Source organism: Nyctereutes procyonoides, unplaced genomic scaffold (genome assembly GCF_905146905.1).
Source record: "Nyctereutes procyonoides isolate TBG_1078 unplaced genomic scaffold, NYPRO_anot_genome, whole genome shotgun sequence".
NCBI classification, from domain to species: domain Eukaryota; kingdom Metazoa; phylum Chordata; class Mammalia; order Carnivora; family Canidae; genus Nyctereutes; species Nyctereutes procyonoides.
Window position 1 is genome coordinate 1 of NW_026574887.1, and position 20264 is coordinate 20264.

General features: G+C 42.6%; 1 protein-coding gene and 1 pseudogene across 1 annotated transcript; both read left to right on the plus strand.

Moving 5' to 3' along the window:
- The first annotated feature begins 10315 nt into the window (after positions 1–10315).
- On the plus strand, positions 10316–11275 carry LOC129521194 (olfactory receptor 2S2-like). Its single transcript, XM_055342846.1, has one exon. It carries the CDS (start codon positions 10316–10318, stop codon positions 11273–11275), a length of 960 nt encoding a protein of 319 aa, XP_055198821.1.
- Positions 11276–13120: 1845 nt separating this feature from the next.
- LOC129520399 (olfactory receptor 13C7-like) lies at positions 13121–13982 on the plus strand (annotated as a pseudogene).
- Positions 13983–20264: the final 6282 nt, after the last annotated feature.

The window sequence follows — 20264 nt, forward strand, 5'->3', positions numbered from 1 at the left end:
AAGATTCCATCCAAATCCTAGAGGAGTACACAGGCCACACCCTTTTTGAACTTGGCCACAGTAACTTCTTGTAAGATACATTCATGAAGGCAAGAGAAACAAAAGCAAAAATGAACTATTGGAACTTCATCAAGATAAGAAGCTTTTCCACAGCAAAAGATACAGTCTACAAAACTAAAAGACAACCTACAAAATGGGAGAAGATATTTGCAAATGACATATCAGATAAAGGGTTAGTTTCCAAGATCTATAAAGATATTAATATCTATAAAGATATTATTAAACTCAACAGCAAGGAAAAAAACAATCCAATCATGAAATGGGCAAAAGACATGAACAGAAATCTCACAGAGGAAGACATAGACATTGCCAACAAGCACATGAGAAAATGCTCTGCATCACTTGCCATCAGGGAAATACAAATCAAAACCACAATGAGATACCACCTCACACCAGTGAGAATGGGAAAAATTAACAAGGCAGGAAACCACAAATCTTGGAGAGGATGCAGAGAATAGGGAACCCTCTTGCACTGTTGGTGGGAATGTGAAATGGTGCAGCTACTCTGGAAAACTGTGTGGAGGTTCCTCAAAGAGTTAAAATAGATCTGCTTTACGATCCAGCAATTGCACTGCTAGGGATTTACCCCAAAGATACAGATGCAATGAAATGCCAGGACACCTGCACCCAGATGTTTCTAGCAGCAATGTCCACAATAGCCAAACTGTGGAAGGAGCCTCGGTGTCCATTGAAAGATGAATGGATAAAGAAGATGTGGTTTATGTATACAACGGAATATTACTCAGCCATTAGAAACGACAAATACCCACCATTAGCTTCGACATGGATGGAACTGGAGGGTATTATGCTGAGTGAAATAAGTCAATCGGAGAAGGACAAAAATTATATGGTCTCATTCATTTGGGGAATATAAATAGTGAAAGGGAAATCATGAAAGGGGACAAGGGGGAAAGGAGAAAAATTAGTGGGAAATATAAGAAAGTGAGACAGAACATGAGAGACTCCTAACTCTGGGAAACGAACTAGGGGTGGTGGAAGGAGAGGTGGGCAGGGGGTGCTGGTGACTGGGTGACAGGCACTGAGGGGGACACTTGATGGGATGAGCACTGGGTGTTATTCTATATGTTGGCAAATTCAACACCAATAAAAAAATTTATATAAAAAAAGAAAATGCTCCACATTACTCGCCATCAGGAAAATACAAATCAAAACCACAATGAGATACCACCTCACACTAGTGAGAGTGTGGAAATTAACAAGACAGGACACAACAAAAGTGGAGAGGATGTGGATAAAGGGGAACACTCTTGCACTCTTGGTGGCAGTGTGAACAGGGACGGCCACTCCGAAAAACTCTGTGGAGGTTCCTCAAAGAGTTAAAAATAGATCTGCCCTACGACCCAGCAATTGCACGGCTGGGATTTACCCCAAAGATATAGATGCAGTGAAAGGCCAAGACACCTGCACTAAATGTTTATAGCAGCAATGTCCACGATAGCCAAACTGTGAGAGGAGCCTCAGAGTTCATTGAAAGATGAATGGATAAAGAATATGTGGTCTATATGTACAATGGAATATACTCAGCCAATAGAAACAACGAATACCCACCACTTGCTTCAATGTGGATTGAACTGGAGGGTATTATGCAGAGTGAAGTAAGTCAATTGAGAAGGACAAACATTATATGGTTTCATTCATTGGTAATATAAAAAATAGTGAAAGGGATTATAGGAAAAGGAGAGAAAATACGTGGGAAATATCAGAAAGGGTGACAAAAATTAAGAGACTTTTAACTCTGGGAAATGAACAAGAGACAGTGGAAGGGGAGGTGGGCGGGGGTTTGAGGTGACTAAGTGACGGGCACTGAGGGGGGCACTTGATGGGATGATGACGGGGTGTTATACTATATGCTGGAAAATCAAACTCCAATAAAAATATACAAAAAAAAGTAGCAGACTTAAATAGAGTAAGTCATCCTTGATATGCAATAAACTATCAGAACACCAGTAAGCAGCATGCCTACAACTTGGATTAGGACACCCGCTTACAATGTCTATGACATCTGCAGAGTCTAGCTAATAATTGAGATCAGGAAGATAAAGAAAATAAATATTGAGATGAAGAAAAAGAAGAAAACTATTCACAAATGTTATTTGACTAGAAAAAGTTTTAATCAAATGCCAAAACTACAAGAAGTAGTAAGAAAGTACACTAGAGTGGTTTTATATAATTCACAGCAGTCACCAACACTTTACACGACCGAGGGAAAATACATAAAGAACTATAAGAGACATATATGAATATTACCCACTTATAATGATCATACAGCAACAGGAGAAATAATAAGACATGTTCAATTTGAAGAAGGAAAAGCCCTGAAAGTAAGCCTCAGGACATTTAACTATCCTCCACCCAAGTACCCTCATTCAAAGCCTTTCTTCCCTCTTGCCAATAGGTTGCTCCTATTGCTCCATCCACTTTCCCATCCCTAGAGCAGGCCCATTCTGTTAGTAGGGAAGGAAGGTCCAAACTCAGAGCTTGGAGGCAAACATGAGGGCTCCCTGACCTAAGGTCTCAGAAGCAAAGAAAACCAGCCTTCAACTCAGCCCATGTTTTTGCGGTATCCAAATTGTCTAGAAAGACCACTGTCCAATGGAGACTTTCAGGGCTCTGCGTATGTGCTGATCAATTTCCACCTCATTACAACTAGTGACCATTTACCTCAGGTTAGGATGATCCCTAATCTCTTCAAGAGATTACAGTATCCATTGAAAGCTTTACTAGCATGACCAAATCAACATCACAGATGATCACAACAAGTCAAGAATGTAATCACCCAAACATGTTGAATCAGAGCATTTCAGATGCTGGACTGAGGGAAAGGACCAGGTGTGATGCAGGAGCTGACTGCCTCTTCCAACAGGTAATCTTCCTGGACCCCAGGCAACTGCTGCCAGGAAGAAATGTAGGAGTGGGGGAGGGGATGAAGAATAGCTGTCCCAGCTCCAGGTTTACTGCTTACCTCTGGTGCTTGTGGAGTTGAGCTGACTGTCCTCCCCAAATTCTTTAATGGTATCAAGATAAGTATTATGAGGGCCAAACAAAACTTGTTCCATAGATAGATGTGGCTAGAGATGGCCAGATTTCTAGAAAAGAACAAGGCCAGCAACCTTTTGACCTCAGTAGAGCTACTTCTTGCTAGACACGTATCCAAAGGCAAGGGAAACAAAGGCAAAATGAACTACTAGGACTTCATCAAGATAAAAAGCTTTTGCACAGCAAAGGAAACAATAAACAAAACCAAAAGACAACCTGAGCACTGGGAGATGATGTTTGTCAATGTCTTATCAGAAAACGGGCTAGTATCTAAGGTCTACAAAGAATTTACCAAACTCAACACCCCCCCCCCAAAAAAAAACAGTCCAGTCAAGAAATGAGTAGAAGACATGTAAAGACATTTCTCCAAAGAAGACATACAAATGGCCAACGGACACATGAGAAAATGCTCCACATCACTCGGCATCTGGCAAATAGAGATCAAAATCCTAATGAGATACCCCAACACAGCAGTCAGAATGGCTAAATTAACAATGCAGAAACAACAGAGGTTTGCGAGGACACAGAGCAAATGGAACTATCTCACTTTTGGCCAGAGGACAAACTGGTGCAGCTACTTTGAAAAGCAATATGGATATTTTGTACATTGCTGCTATACACATAGGAGTGAAATAAGTCAATCAGAGAAGGACAAATATTATATGGTCTCATTCATTTGGGGAACATAAAAAATAGTGAAAGGGAATAAAGGGGAGAGAAGAAAAAATGAGTGGGAAATATCAGAAAGGGAGACAGAATATGAAAGACTGCTAACTCTGGGAAACGAACTAGGGGTGGTGGAAGGGGGGTGGGTGGGGGCTCGGGGTGACTGGGTGACAGGCGCTGAGGTGGACACTTGACAATATGAGCCCTGGGTGTTATTCTATATGTTGGCAAATTCAAAACCAATAAAAAATAAATTTATTTTAAAAAAGGGAAACAATATGGAGCTTCCTCAAAAAGTTAAACCTAGGGCTATCTATGACCCAACATATGCACTACTAGGGATTTACCTCAAAGAATCAAATGTAGTAATCCAAGGGGGCAACTATACCCCAGTGTTCATAGCAACAATATCCACAATAGCCAAACCATGGAAACAGCACAGACGTCCATCAACAAATAATGGATAAAGAAAGTGGAATGTATATACAGTGGAATACTACTTGGCCATCGAAAAATGAAATCTTACCATTTTCAGCAATGGGGATGGGACTAGAGGATATCATACTAATCAAAATAAGTTACTCAGAGAAAGACAATTATCATATGATCTCACTTACAGGTGGAATTTAAGAAACAAGACAGAGGATCATAGGGGAAGAGAAGAAAAAATGAAACAGGACACAATCAGAGAGGGAGACAAACCATAAGAGACTCTTAATCATAGAAAACAAACTGAGGGTCGGTGCAGGGGAGAGAGGTGTGGAGACGGGGTAACTGGGTGATGGACATTAAGGAGGGCATGTGATAAAATGAACACAGGGTGTTATAAAAGACTGATGGATCACTGACCTCTACTTTTGAAACCAATAATACATTCATTATATGTTAGTTAATTGAATTTGAATAAACCAATCTGGAAAAGATAGTCTCTTCAATAAATGGTTGGAGAAAGCTGGAGAGCTATATGCAAAAGAACGAAATTGGACTAATTTTTATATCATACACAAAAGTGAAATAAAAATGGGTTAAAGATTTAAAGGAAAGACTCGACCATAAAACTCCTAAAAGAAAACATAGGCAACAAATTCTTGCACATTGGCCTCAACAACGTTTTTCTGGATATGACATACCGCACGCACCTCACAGTGGTCAGAATGCCTACGTTCAAAAAGACAAGAAATAACATATACTGGTGAGGACGTAGAGAAAATGTTAAATTAATGGTTACAAAGTGTTTGTCCCAGTGACAGGCACATGGGAGGGCCTCAATGAACATAGTCAATTCTGCTGCTGCTGTAGTTAGATATTTCTCCTGTCTCCCCGTTCTGGATGTCTAGAACTCACATGGGGACAATGTATTTTGTCTCTGAATGGAGCACTGGCTGGTCTGGGACCAAAGGGAAAGCTCAGAAGACAGTGGCATCTGCTGTATGCTCTTCTCCAGTTGACCTTCTCCCAGTTGACTGTGTCCCAGTTGTTACCTTTAATTGGAGGCCCCAGGTATGCTTAAGGCCTCTACCCTATGCACATTTGACATTCCAAACTTTAGATTGCTTCTGGGACTAACAGAGTCCCTGTAGGAGATCACAGCTGCTGCTTGGGGAATCCTTTCACTGCTGGGGAAAAGGTACCCTTGGGATCGCTGGGCTTCAGATCAGGATGACAGGTCCCGTCCAGGAAGAGTCTGTAGCTGAGGCACCTAGTCAGCCTGCACAGCTAGGAGGAAGGATGCGAAGGAAACCGCAGCAGAGGCTGAAGTTCCCACAAGGATGTCAGCAGAGAAGAAGAAAGAGGATCTCAGGGGCAAAGGAAGTCCAGCAGGGGAGTGTCTGGGGTCCTTCTGTGGCATCCGGGGCCTGGCCCAGGGCACAGTGAGAAGCTGAGAATTGTGTCCGGTATCAGAAGACCCAGAGAAGTGGCTGCAAGCAGGATGCAGGTAGGGAGCTCTGGGCTGGGGTGGGGACAGGGATGGTGGCCATGACTTCTGAAGAGCATTTTCCAAAGATAGACTTGCCTCCTCACCCTGCCTCTGCTCCAAGAACCTTCCAGCTGCAACTGACCGTGAGCAGCTTGCTGGAGCAGAGAGGAACAGCTGAGGTAAACCCAAGCAGTCCCTCATGCTCTACAGAGCTCACTAGTGACCAAGCCCCTGCCCTGACACTGCTGTTCCATCCTCCCTGGGAGGAGCCCAGACCCTTGGGAGGAAAGCAGCCTGATTTCTTGCTGAGATTTCCCAGAAGACTGAGCCTTGCTCAGGGTCAGAGGGTGAGCAGACAGCAAGTTGGGACCTATCATTGTCTGTGACTCCCAGTCTGTGGCTAGTTCTTTTTTCCTCACTTTCTTCCTACCCCTCTTTCATGGGGGAAACAGTCCAAGACTCCCAATAGATGCCTGAAACCACAGAGAGTCCTGAACTCTGTGTATCCTGTTTCTTCCTATATATACATACCTAGGATCAAGTTTCATTTCTAAATCTGACACAGTGAGAGATCAACAACAACCAATAATAGAGATGAGTTATGACAATATACTGTAATGAAAGTTATGTGCATGTGGTCTCTCTAAGTATCTTATTGTACTGCACTCTCCCTTCTTCTTTGAAGAAACAAGATGAGAAAATGGCCACACGATGAGCTGAAGTGAGGTGAGTGACCTAGACATCGTGATATAGCTGAGCCTGCTATTGACCTTGTGACCATATGTCAGAAAGGCCATCTTTGGCTGCAAACCACAGTTGGAGGTGTTGGCAGGGCAGGAACCGAAACTCTGCCAAGCAAAATGCTTCTTTTTTTTAAAAGATTTTATTTATTTATTCATGAAAGACACAGAGAGGCAGAGACATAGACAGAGAGAGAAGCAGGCTCCTCCCCATCAGGGAGCCTGATGTGGGACTCGATCCTTGAACTGGGTACTCACCCTGAGCCAACGGCATACACCCAACTGCTGAGCTACCCAGGCATCCCAAGCAAAATGCTTCTAATGAGGAATTACTATACTGAGAATTTCCCCCCTGAACACAAAGTAATTTTTGCCCATTGTATTAGATAATTTGATAATATTGGGGTGTCTGGGTGGCTCAGTCAAGACCATCTAATTTGAGTATAAGAGTGTGTACACATGTATTCTTCCTCCTTTATTGTAGTGTAACGGTATACAATTATAAACATAAAGTCTAAAATTTCATTATATGAAGTGGCATCGTCAGCCATTTATTAGTAGGTATTTTGTTTCCCATATTCATTCATAAATATGGCTGTGATGAATGCCTTTATTGAGAGATACTGGCCTTCTGCTCTCATTGATCCTTTAGAATTGCTTCCCAAGGCTGGACTTCCTGAGTTCCGTGGGCCTTTCATGTATTCCGTTTCCTATGCAAACTGCTCCAGAGAGGCTGTACGTGTGCATGGGGCTCTGGACCACCTTGTGTTCCCGTCCTCTTCTCAGCTGCCTGCTAACTCCAGAGAGCAGTAGTGACCAGCCCACAAGCAAGGCTCTGTCCCTGGGACAAGCTGAGGTGTCATACCTGTAGGATGCAGCCACAAAGGTAAAGACTTCCCTTCCTTTCCTGGCTCTCACAGGCTGACACCTGGCCACCAGGGGCTGTAGGTGTCAGAGCTCTTTGTTCTCTTCCACCCTGAGTCTCCTCCAAAGCCTGGCACAGCATAATTTCCTGCTGGCCATGTCTTGAGGGGAAACCAAGTACTCAGAGCTCTCCTTCACACACACACACACACACACACACACACACACACACACACACACGGGCGTCCCACACATCGAAAGGAGTGGGCTGTCCCCTTCATCAAAGTCTGCTCCCTGCCTGATGAAGGAAAGTGCTGGACAGCTCACGACAGAGTTGGGATGCCCTGGGAAGCACCTGTTCAGCCCATTCACAATGCACAGGGAGAAACTGAGACCTAGGACTGGCTCAAGCTACACAGATATCCATGTCACAGACAGGGGCAGGCCCCACAGCCCTGGGCTCAGTGTGCAAGATCTTCCTAGCCATCCAGTTCATTCCAATTGAACCAGCTTTCATTCAGCATGGCAGGCATGAAGGACTTCCATGGCAGCAGCTCTCACATGGGTCAAATCTTGTGCATCTCTCATGTCCACAGCACATTGTCCATGGAAGAAGCTTCTGTGTACACAGCTCTGTCTGAAAAAGTGGACAGGATGGCCTCTCTCACAGAAGCCACCATCCCTGGTCTCCAACCACAGCATATCCTAGTCACTCTTGAATCCTGCTTGTGGCATTGACTGCTATATTCACTTTTCCTTTTCTGGGGCTGGGAGAGCCACGGGGAGGAATGGGAGACAGGCTGGGGCAGAATTTCATGGTGAAGCACCCAGAATGGGCCTGCACTGAGCACTCGGGAGCACCCTCATGTGCTGAATGAGGGATGGGGCAAGGGTCCTAGGCTTGCATGGAAAACACAATGAAACCCATGGTTGCATAATGGGGGCAACCCTTCCTCATTTAGATCGGTGCTCCTCTGCCGGGCACGATTGGTACCTCCTTCTCCTCCCAGAAACATCTGGCAATGTGTGGAGACATTTCTAGTTGTTACATCTCAAGGAGCAGGTGCTACTGGCTACAGGTGGGCAGAAGTCAGGGATGGTGCTAAACATCCTATGATGCACAGGACAGCCCACACGGCAAAGAATTCCCCAGCCCCAAGTGTCACTAGTGCCGAGGCTGACAAAGTCTAGGTTCAGGGCATGAGCTACTCTGCCTGAGAATATATCTGACGTAAAGTCCTACCATGACTGAAGCAAGAGCGTGTGGACAATGAGACAGATCAGAGAATACACAGGGCTGGTATTGGAGAGACAGACTCTCTTAAATATCTGTGTAGCTATTTGGTGGAAAGAACCCAGGTTTGGCACCTGGGATCCAGCCCCAGCTCTGTCACTCAAACTTAAGAACCAAATCTTTGGCTCCTCTGAGCTTTGGTTACTTTTACCCATAAAACTTGAATGATAACATCTTCTCTGTGGAGCGTTGCAAAGAAGTGGCGCAGAATAGATGGTCATTAATATTAACCACTTATCTTCTACCCTCCACCCACTCCTACACACACACACACACACACACACACACACACGTGCACCCACACTCACACCATGCAGGCACACACACCACCTCAATTAATATTTTTTATTGGAGTTCAATTTGCCAACATATAGAATAACACCCAGTGCTCATCCCATCAAGTGCCCCCCTCAGTGCCCGTCACCCAGTCACCCCCACACCCCGCCCACCGCCCCTTCCACCACCCCTTGTTCGTTTCCCAGAGTTAGGAGTCTCTCATGTTCTGTCTCCCTCTCTGATATTTCCCACTCATTTTCTCTCCTTTCCCCTTTATTCCCTTTCACTATTTTTAATATTCATACACCACCCCCATTAAGAAAGAGCTATAGACATATTACAAGTGGGGTTTCTGAATACAGAGTCTGGGCAACTGTAGCTGAGAGACGGGAAATCCTCTACACAAAAGCACGCAAGTCCTCCTGTAAGCTAGCTGCTTGCATGGAACACCACAATGGAGGCAGAGTCAGACATTACCCAACAATAAAGTATAAACATGAGGGGACAAAGGAAAACATTCCATAGTCACCGTTAGCTTAGAATTTCACCAATATTCTAATGAGGTGGGATTAGAAGTGAATGCCATATATCCTGCTCTGTGATAACTGTCGCCAGCGTGGTCATTAAGAATGGAGTTAACTGGTCAGTAAGCTCATGGCTCTCATCCCATAGTGTGGGTCACTCGCCGGGTTACTGCTTCCATGGACTTCATAAAGCTCTTCCCCATGAGGGCACATCCCCACATATTGCCATTAATGTGTATTAAAACAGGCAGACCTCAGTACTGACAATGGTCACGTCTGTGTTGCGGAGGGTGGGCAGAGTCAAGAAGTCATCCTCATGTGGCTGAACGTTTACCTAGGCTTTACCCTGGCTGGATTTAGATGAACACTTTTAAACAAGTTCCTTACAAATGGAATCGATGTTAAAAAGGCTTGAACCTTGGTAGTTGTAAGAATTGGATCAGCTTGGGGATTCTCCTCCCCGAGAATATAAGAAAGCTGAGATTACATGAAATTTCTATGCATGTATATCAAAAAGAAGTAACTTATAGCATTTTCTAATGCTCACCATAAAGCAGAGGAAAAGTCTCTTCTGACTGGGGATTAGCTCTGCTGAACTCAGGTCCTCTGTATATTACCACTTTACTCAAACTTGGGCAGATCACTTCCCCCTCTGGGCCTCAGTTGCTTTTACAGGCAATGAGAGAAAAACTCCCTCGCAAACAGCTGCGTACAATATTGCTAAACTCTGTTCCAGCCTGGACCTTCTCTCATCTGAGGGGTAAGCACACCTACCTATTATCTCTTTTATCTCTCATACACGTACGCTCTCCTACTACGTAGCTGGGACTTGACGGCTTACCAGATGCCTGAGATGCTTCACAAGAAAGCCTCAAATGCTGCTTTTGTGCTTTGGTGAAGAAGGAAGGGGGAACACATGGAAAAAGCCAACTGGTCCTCCCCTGTGGCGGGGTTCATTCTCCTGGGACTCTCAGACGACCCAGGGTTGGAGAAAATATTTTTTGTGCTCATCCTCCTGATGTACCTGGTGATCCTGCTGGGCAATGGGGTCCTCATCCTGGTGACCATCCTTGACTCCCGCCTGCACACACCCATGTACTTCTTCCTGGGGAACCTCTCCTTCCTGGACATCTGCTACACAACCTCCTCAGTCCCTCTAGTGCTGGATGGCTTCCTGACCCCCAGGAAAACCATCTCCTTCTCAGCCTGTGCTGTGCAGATGTTTCTCTCTTTTACCATGGGAGCCACAGAGTGTGTGCTTCTGGGCATGATGGCATTTGATCGCTATGTGGCCATCTGTAACCCGCTTAGGTACCCTGTGGTCATGAGCAAGGCTGCCTATGTGCCCATGGCTGTCAGCTCCTGGGCTATTGGTGGTACTGCTTCTGTGGTACACACATCCTTGACAATTCAGTTGCCTTTCTGTGGAAACAATGTCATCAATCACCTTGCCTGTGAGATCCTGGCTGTCCTGAGATTGGCCTGTGTCGACATCTCCATCAATGTCATCAGCATGGGAGTGACAAATGTGATCTTCTTGGGGGTCCCAGTTCTGTTTATCTCTGTCTCTTATGTGTTCATCATTGCTACCATCCTGAGGATCCCCTCAGCTGAGGGGAGGAGAAAGGCTTTCTCCACCTGCTCTGCCCACTTCACTGTGGTGGTCATCTTCTATGGGACCTTATTTTTCATGTATAGAAAGCCCAAATCTAAGGATTCCCTGGGACAAAACAAAGAGGACCTTTCAGACAAGCTCATTCCCCTCTTTTATGGAGTGGTGACCCCCATGCTCAACCCCATCATCTACAGCCTCAGGAACAAGGACGTGAAGTCTGCTGTGAGGAACCTGATGTCTCAGAAGTGCTTCACCAGGTGATGTAGAAGGGCTCCACTGTGGTTCTCACCCTATGGGAGTAAGGACTTTTGAGCATTATAGCTGCCATTCAAAAGACAAGTCAAGTTATCCAGAACGGTCGCTTGCCCTTCAGCCCATTTTCAGGGAATGATTAACTTCTCAGATGCATCTTCTGAGTTTTAGCCATTTATCTTAGAGTTTCAACTCATGCCAGACAATGAAGGTCTAATTAATATACAAAGACATTCTGAACACATAGTAAAACCGAGCAGACTGGAACCATTAGAGTGAGTTGAATGACCTGTACTGTGTCTAAGCAACACAGTTGGGAGATCAAGGGATATCCCAGAAACATTGCCTTTCCTCTTGGATTCCCCAAGAGAGTCAGAGCAACAAGGAGGAAGTGAGAATTTTCATTTTGGACCTTTTTTTTATGACACTCAAATTGCCTGAAGTTCTAAGAAGAGACAAAGACAAGTTCTCCACATAGAGAGCTTTTGGGTGGGAACAATCTATTCTGATTTACTGAATTTCTTTTTAGGTATGAGAACATTGAGGCTATTTTTTCTCAAGGTAGTTCACATCATGAAACACTGCTAATCAATGTAAGAAGGAGTATAGAGTTTGAATTTGCTATTCCTCACATACAGCAATTCCCAGTAGAATGCTAATATTCAGTTAGATTTTCACCCATATTCTGAAAAAAAGAAAGATGGTATAGATACGACAGATGGAGAGACAGACAGCGGCTAAATATATTTGAAGACCTTGGAGTCGGGGGAACTAACATTTGACACGTTTCTTTGTACCAGGACTTCTCAAAGTGTTTAGTATGCTACAGTACACTGTGAATGTCCAAGACACATAAACTCTGTAGCATTTTCTGAGCATCCATAGCTCAGCAGGATAAAAGTTGGAAAGCATTTTCATACCTATGACCTTGGGAGGGTTGTTTAAACTTTCCCAGTCTATTTCTTCATACTTTAACACCTAACCCCTAGATTTCACATTAATTGGATAAGAAATTATAAATAAGTGCCTTGTAAATGTTTAAGCACAATGGAACTAGAAGATAGTAGTTGTAGTTGTATCTTGAATGCTGCACAGTCCTGTGTGCCGTGTGGCAAGGAGCAAGACATGGTCCCTAGCTAGACGATACACACCCAAGATGAATGAGAATTTCAAAGATGGTAGCAGTTGAAAAGCAACATTTTGACAGCAACTTCGAGGAAATTCTTTGAATATGGCAGACTTATTTAAAAAGAGAATTTAGAAAGTTGATCCAATTTTGAGACTAGATGTTGGTAATGGGAAGTTTCTGCTTCAAGTGATATTTACATTTTCTTATACTTACCAAAACAGAGTTGCGTAAGGATACATATTTTGTTAATAACATTTCATATCCTTCTGTTCATCCTGTTACTGATTTCCACTTTGCACCAGTAGAGAATAATCTTGCCATTGCAAATACGCAAATGACACCTAGCGGCCATTTAAGCAAACTTCAGACCCTTAGTGGAGCCATGCCCTGAAGAGGCTTCAGGGGGTTTTCTTGTTCAACCCTATGGCATGCAGTTCCTTTCCAATGTCCCTGATTGTAGTCAACAGGCATTTGTTTGGAACCTCCAATGACAAAGAATTCAATACTTCTGTATTCTAACTTTTTCATTCAGCCCTAGCAATTTCCTCCTCAGTATGCTTAACTATACCCTCCAGTTACTTCTACCATCACTCCTAATTGGATTCCGTGCCTCTACATGAGATGCATCCAATCTCTTTCCTTCTGGAATATGAAGATAGTTCTGCAGGTCCCGAGACCAGAAGAACTTGAAAGGATCCAGCCCAAATAGCCCAGTCCTTCCTCCGATGCCAATGTTCTTTGTGCTCATCCTCCTAATGTATCTAGTGATCCAGAGGGCAACGGGGTCTGCATCCTGGTGACCCTGTCTACCTCCCACCAGGAGATGTTCATGACTTCTTCACTGGGAACTCACATTCTTGGACATCTCAGTCTCCCTCATTCTTGAAAGCTTCGTAACTCCCAGGAAAGCCATTCCCCTTCTCCAAGTCTGCTGTGCAGATGTTTCTCTCCTTTGCCACGGGAGCCACAGAGATTATGCTACTGAGCATGATGGCATTTGATCACTATGTGGCCCTGTAACCTCCTAGGTGCATTGTGGTCAAAGCAAGACTGTGTATGTCCTCATGTCTGCCAGCTCCTGGAAGGCTGGGTGCATGACTCCCATGGTGCATACATCCTGAGCAATGAGAAGGTCTTCCATGACTATATCATCAATCACTTTATCTGTGAGATCCCGGCTGTGCTGATTTTGTCCTGTGCGGACATCTCATCAATGTGATCGGTATGGCAGTAGCCCATGTGATCTTCCTAGGCATTCCAGTTCTATTTATTTTTGTCTCTTATGTGTTCATCATTGCTACCATCCTGAGGATCCCCTCAGCTGAGGGGAGGAAAAAGGCCTTCTCCACCTGCTCTGCCCACCTCACTGTAGTGGTCGTCTTCTATGGAACAATCCTCTTCATGTATGGGAAGCCCAAATCCAAGGATCCTCAGGGGGCAGACAAGCAGGAGATTTCAGACAAGCTCACCTCCCTCTTCTGTGGGGTGGTTACCCCCATGCTCAACCCCATCATCTACAGCCTGAGGAACAAGGACGTGAAGGCTGCTGTGAGGAACCTGGTACTTCACAAACACTTTATCCAGTGATGGTGGAGGGCTCCTGATAGATCTCTATTACCTAGTTTCTCTCACCTGAGGTGCTCAGAGGATAAGCTAAAGGTCCAGTTTCATCTAAGGTACATAGGCACTCTGATTACACAGAGAGTTTTATGTAAATAGGAAGCATTTGATGGGACATAGCTCTCTCATTCTATAGGCACTTCTACAAAAGTATATACCATGGTCAAGCCTCATAGCTGTCTATCTCTGGGATGCATACTGAACTAATTGATCGCCAGGAAAAATGACTCTTCAAGTTTTATTTTTAACTTACAAAACTCTATTGTATAGGTCTGTAATTCCATTGCTCCTTGGCCTTTTTCTCTGAACATATTTGGACGGGCCCTGCATTCATGGTACCTTTAACATGTCCTACAACATATTAAATAACAGTAATATTTTTATCTTTATCCTCATTGTTTCTTTCTCCTTATTTTCATATTAATTCCTAAAACTGCCGCTTGAATTGTTCCCTTCCTATGCCTCCATTATTAACCTCTTCTCCTGTCCTTAATCATGGTCCCCATCAGAAAATCATTCACACCTTCGGAACAGAGAGGTTAGTAGCTTGTGGCAAAACTGATGCAAGGGTCAAAGGTCCAGGCCTTTTTCCCCCTTTTCCTGGCTTCTGTCCCTAGAGATCAGTGGTCTCCCATAGGTCAGCAGAGTGATATGGAAATGGAGATGTATTTAGGAGAATCAGATGAATTATCTTGACCTGATGTGGCTTGACCAAACGTGCAGCCAAGTGGTGACCATCAGGTGCTTTTCAAGCTAAGAATGCCCAACCATACAGGGCACTCAGAGGGAGAAGAAGGCGATGTTCACCAGCAGACATCTAACAATTGCTACCATGTCTGGTGAGGAATTCCAAGTCAGCTCCCAATAGATAGCAATCTAGAAGTCCAGCTAAAAGAATGAGCAGAGTAGAAAGCATCTGAGAGCTGACATGAACTATTAACCAAGTAGGGAGGAAATAAAGTACCATCAAAACAAACAGCCTTTGCTGGAAAAGAGTTATTGGAGGAAAATGGTGAGACAGTGAAGAAAAGTCTCAGTGGTATTCTCTGTGGAAATCAGGAGGCTATTGAATCAAGAAAACAGAAGCAGTCTACCGAAGAGAAGCTAGGAGAAAAGGTGACTAGGAGGTAAAAACTTGTCTTATGGGAAAAATCCAATTGGTGATCAAATAAAATTCAACAGAAGTCTTTAAAAGTAGATACAACAATGCTTAAAATGAACTTTTTAATTAAAAAGAACTAAAGTTTACCTCCTGGACTTAAAGGGAGAAAAGAGAGAGAGAGAGAGAGAGAGAGAGAGAGAGAGAGAGAGAGAGAGAGAATTCGGTTATTTGAGAACATGTCAGAGACATAAAAGGTAGACCTGGGGAACTCTAATTTTATTCATGAGAAAAAAAACAGAACAGATGAACAGCAAAAAATAATTAAGGAGGAGAAAAACATTTTGCTGAACAGAAATTTTGCATATTTTATTCATAAAAGGTTTATCGATCACCAGGTAAGAATTATAGCAAATGATGTACCTATGTACGATCAATCCAAGGATAAGTTGTGATTCGCACATATGCCAAACTAATTCTATAGACTTTTCCACAGAAGAAAAGCATATTTACCAAAAAGGAACAAGAATCTGGCTGGCTGCCATTGGCTTGGTGCTCTGCCACCCTAAATGTAGATGCCAGTGCAACAAGGTTTACGGAATTCTGAGGGAAAAGAGCCGTGAGTCTCGAATTCTACACGCCCTGACCATTACACAAATGTGAGAGTTAAAAAGACATTGTTGGCACGTGGAAACACAGACAACGCATATCCTATAATCTCTTTCGAAAAAAAATTATTCATACAGTTCACACAACAAACAGTTACAAATATATAATAGAAGGAATGCCAGAGATATGGTATGTAAGACACAGTGGAGAATGATCAAATGCGTAAGACAAATAAAGATGAATAAACGCTTGATAGCAGATGTGCAAAGACAAATATATGAAGGAATGGTGAGAAAATACATCGAGGTAAACAGTAACAATAAAGCAATGCTGTGACTCTAGTTACAATTCTAGAGGTCTTTATTAAGCCTAGAAATTAAGAAAGTTAAGTATAGTTACAACCCGTTATAGGTCTCATCTTATGAATAACATGGTGGGAAGGGGAATCTTATGGGTATAATTCATTGCATTGATACTGAAATAACAAAAATCTTAGTATGCTTATTGAAATTTTGAGAGAAAAATACCAGTAGACTAGTATAGGATAAAGACTTTTCATAAGAATTAGAGGATAATGAATGAACAAAGAGAGATGATCAGGTGTGCCTGGGTGGCCCAGTGAGTTAAGCATCCCACTCATGGTTTTGGCTCAGGTTGTGAACTTCAAATGGTGAGATCCAGCTCTGAATGGAGCTCTACACTCAGCAGGGAGTCTACTTATGATTCTCCCTCTCTCTGCCCCTCCATTCCCTCTCTCTCTCTCAAATACATATATTTTAAAAAACACAAGTTAATCAGATTAAAAATCATTACTGAACCTGAGTAGATTTAAATAATTGTGTATTAAATCCATGATACACAGTATCCAATTTCTTTTTTTTCATATTATCCAATTTCTTTTTTTTATAAATTAATTTGTATTGGTGTTCAATTTACCAACATACAGAATAACACCCAGTGCTCATCCCGTCAAGTGTCCCCCTCCGTGCCCGTCACCCATTCACCCCCACCCCCCGCCCTCCTCCCTTTCCACCACCCCTAGTTCATTTCCCAGAGCATATTATCCAATTTCTTAAAGAGCTTCAAGGTTTCTAACTTTAGGAAAGATTAGGAGATATATTGCAAACATTTTAGTAATAGATTTAAAAAGAAAAAGTGACCCCAATAACAAATATTGAAAGTCACTTGATAATTTAACATTGATTTTTGACTGTTTTAAAGTAGCAGACTTGGAGGCAGGGCAAGATGGTGGAGGAGTGGGGGTTCTCAACTCACCTGGCCCCACCAACTTAGCGAGATAACTTTCAAACCATCCTGAACACCTAGCAATTTGACCTGAGATTTAAAGAGAGAACAGCTGGAACACTACAGAGAGAATGGTTTTCACTTCTAACAAGAATCATCTAGAGTGAAGTTTACTTAGGTCGTGATTGATATTCTTGACTCAGTCCACTCATACAGACACTCTGCACTGAGCAAAATGACTAAAAAGGAAGGAATTTACCACAAAAGAATCAGAAACAGTACTCTTTGCTACAGAGTTACAGAATTTGGATTACAATTCGATGTCAGAAAGCCAATTCAGAAGCACAATTATAAAGCTACTGGTGGCTCTGGAAAAAAGCATAAAGGATTCAAGAGACTTCAGAATTTAGATCTAATCAGGCCGAAATTAAAAATCAAATAAATGAGATGCAATCCAAACTGGAGGTCCTAATGACAAAGGTTAATGAGGTGGAAGAAAGAGCGAGTCACATAGAAGACAAGTTGATGGCAAGGAAAGAAGCTGGGGAAAAAAGAGAAAGACAATTAAAAGACCATGAGGAAAGATTAAGGGAAATAAATCATAGCCTCAGAAGGAAAAATCTACATATAATTGGTGTTCCAGAGTGCTGAGAGGGACAGAGGGCCAGAAAGCATATTTGACCAAATCATAGTTGAGAACGTCCCTAATTTGGGGAGGGAAACAGGCATTCAGATCCAGGAGATAGAAAGCCCCCCCCCCAAATCCATAAAAACCATTCAACACCTGAACATTTAATAGCGAAACTTGCGAATTCCAAAGATAAAGAGAAAATCCTTAAAAGAGCGAGACAAGAGATCCCTAACTTATATGGGGAGAAATATTAGATTAACAGCAGACCTCTCCACAGAGATTCAGGGTACTAAATGAGAAGAACATGCAGCCAAGAATACTATATCCAGCATGGCTCTCATTCAGACCAGAAGGAGAGCTAAAGAGCTTCCAAGGTAGGCAGACACTGAAAGAATATGTGACCACCAAACCAGCTCTGCAAGAAACATTAAGAGGGACCCTGTAAAAGAAGGAAGAAGCCCAAAGAAATAATGCACAAAACAGGGACTGAATAGGTATTATGATGACACTAAATTCATATCTTTCTTTTTTTAAATTTTTTATTTATTTATGATAGTCACAGAGAGAGAGAGGCAGAGACACAGGCAGAGGGAGAAGCAGGCTCCATGCACCGGGAGCCCGATGTGGGATTCAATCCCAGGTCTCCAGGATCGTGCCCTGGGCCAAAGGCAGGCGCCAAACCACTGCGCCACCCAGGGATCCCTAAATTCATATCTTTCAATAGTAACTCTGAACGTGAATGGGCTAAATGATCCCATCAAAAGACGCAGGGTTTCGGACTGGATAAAAAAGCAAGATCCATCTATTTGCTATCTACAAGAGACTCATTTTAGACCTAAGGACACCTCCAGCCTGAAAATGAAAGGTTGGAGAACCATTGACCATTCAAATGGTCCTCAAAAGAAAACTGGGGTAGCAACCCTCATATCAGATAAATTAAAGTTTATTCCAAAGACTGTAGTAAGAGATGAAGAGGGACACTATATCATATATAAAGGGTCTATCCAACAAGGAGACCTAGCAATCATGAATATTTATCCCCCTAATGTAGGAGCTACCAAGTACATCAATCAATTAATAACCAAAGTAAAGACATACTTAGAATAATAATACACTAATAGTAGGAGACTTCAACACGGCTCTTTGTGCAAATGACAGATCTTCTAAGCACAACATCACCAAAGAAACAAGAGCTTTAAATGGTGCACTGGACCAGATGGATTTCACAGATATATACAGAACTTTGAATCTGAACACAACTGAATACACATTCTTCTCAAGTGCACATGGAACTTTCTCCAGAAAGACCACATACTGGGTCACAAATCAGGTCTCAACCAACACCAAAAGACTGGGATTGTCCCCTGCATATTTTCAGACCACAATACTTTGAAACTAGAACTCAATTACAAGAAGAAATTTGGAAAAAACTCAAAACACGTGGAGGTTAAAGAGCATCCTGCTATAGGATCAATGGGTCAACCAGAAAATTAGAGAAGAATTAAAAAGATTCATGGAAAGTAATGAAAATGAAGATACAACCATTCAAAATCTTTGGGATACAGCAAAAGCAGTCCTAAGAGGGAAATACATTGCAATACCAGCATCCCTCAAAAAATCGGAAAAAACTCAAATACACAAGCTCACCTCGCACCTAAAGGAACTGGAGAAAGAACAGGAAATAAAACCTACACCAAGCAGAAGAAGAGAGTTAATAAAGATTCGAGCAGAACCCAATAAAATAGAGACCAGAAGAACTGTAGAACAGGTCCAAAAAACCAAGAGTTGGTTCTTTGATAGAATTAATAAGGTAAATAAACCCTTAGCCAGCCTTATTGAAAAGAAAAGAAAAAGACTCAAATTAATAAAATCATGAATGAAAAAGGAGAGATAACAACCAATACCAAGGAAATACAAACGATATTAAAAACATATTATGAGCAGTTATACGCCAATAAATTAGGCAATCTAGGAGAAATGGATGCATTTCTGAAAAACCACAAATTACCAAATCTGGAACAGGAAGAAATAGAACACCTGAACAGGCCAATAACCAGGGAGGAAATTGAAGCAGTCATCAAAAACCTTCCCAAGACACAAAAGTCCAAGGCAGATGGCTTCCCAGGGGAATTCTATCAAACGTTTAAAGAAGAAACCATACCTATTCTACTAAAGCTGTTCGGAAAGATAGAAAGGGATGGAGTACTCCCAAACTTGTTTTATGAGGCCAGCATCACCTTATTTCCAAAACCAGTCAAAGACCCCACCAAAAAGGAGTATTATAGACCAATATCCCTGATGAAAACAGATGCAAAAATTTTCAACAAGGTACTAGACAATAGGATCCAACAGTACATTAAGAAGATTATTCACCATGAGCAAGTGAGAATTATCCCCGGGATGCAAGGTTGGTTCAACACTTGTAAAGGAATCAACGATAGATCACATCAACAACAGAAAGAACAGGAACCATATGATTGTCTCAATAGACATAGAGAACACATTTGACAAAATACAGCATCCGTTCCTGATCAAAATTCTTCACAGTGCAGGGATGGAGGGAACATTCCTTAGCATCTTAGAAGCCATCTACAAAAAGCCCACAGCAAATATCATTCTCAATGGGGAAGCACTGGGAGCCTTTCCCCTAAGGTCAGGAACAAGA

Excerpts from the sequence above, each read along its gene's own strand:
- LOC129521194 (XM_055342846.1), top strand. The coding sequence starts at position 10,316 with ATGGAAAAAGCCAACTGGTCCTCCCCTGTGGCGGGGTTCATTCTCCTG.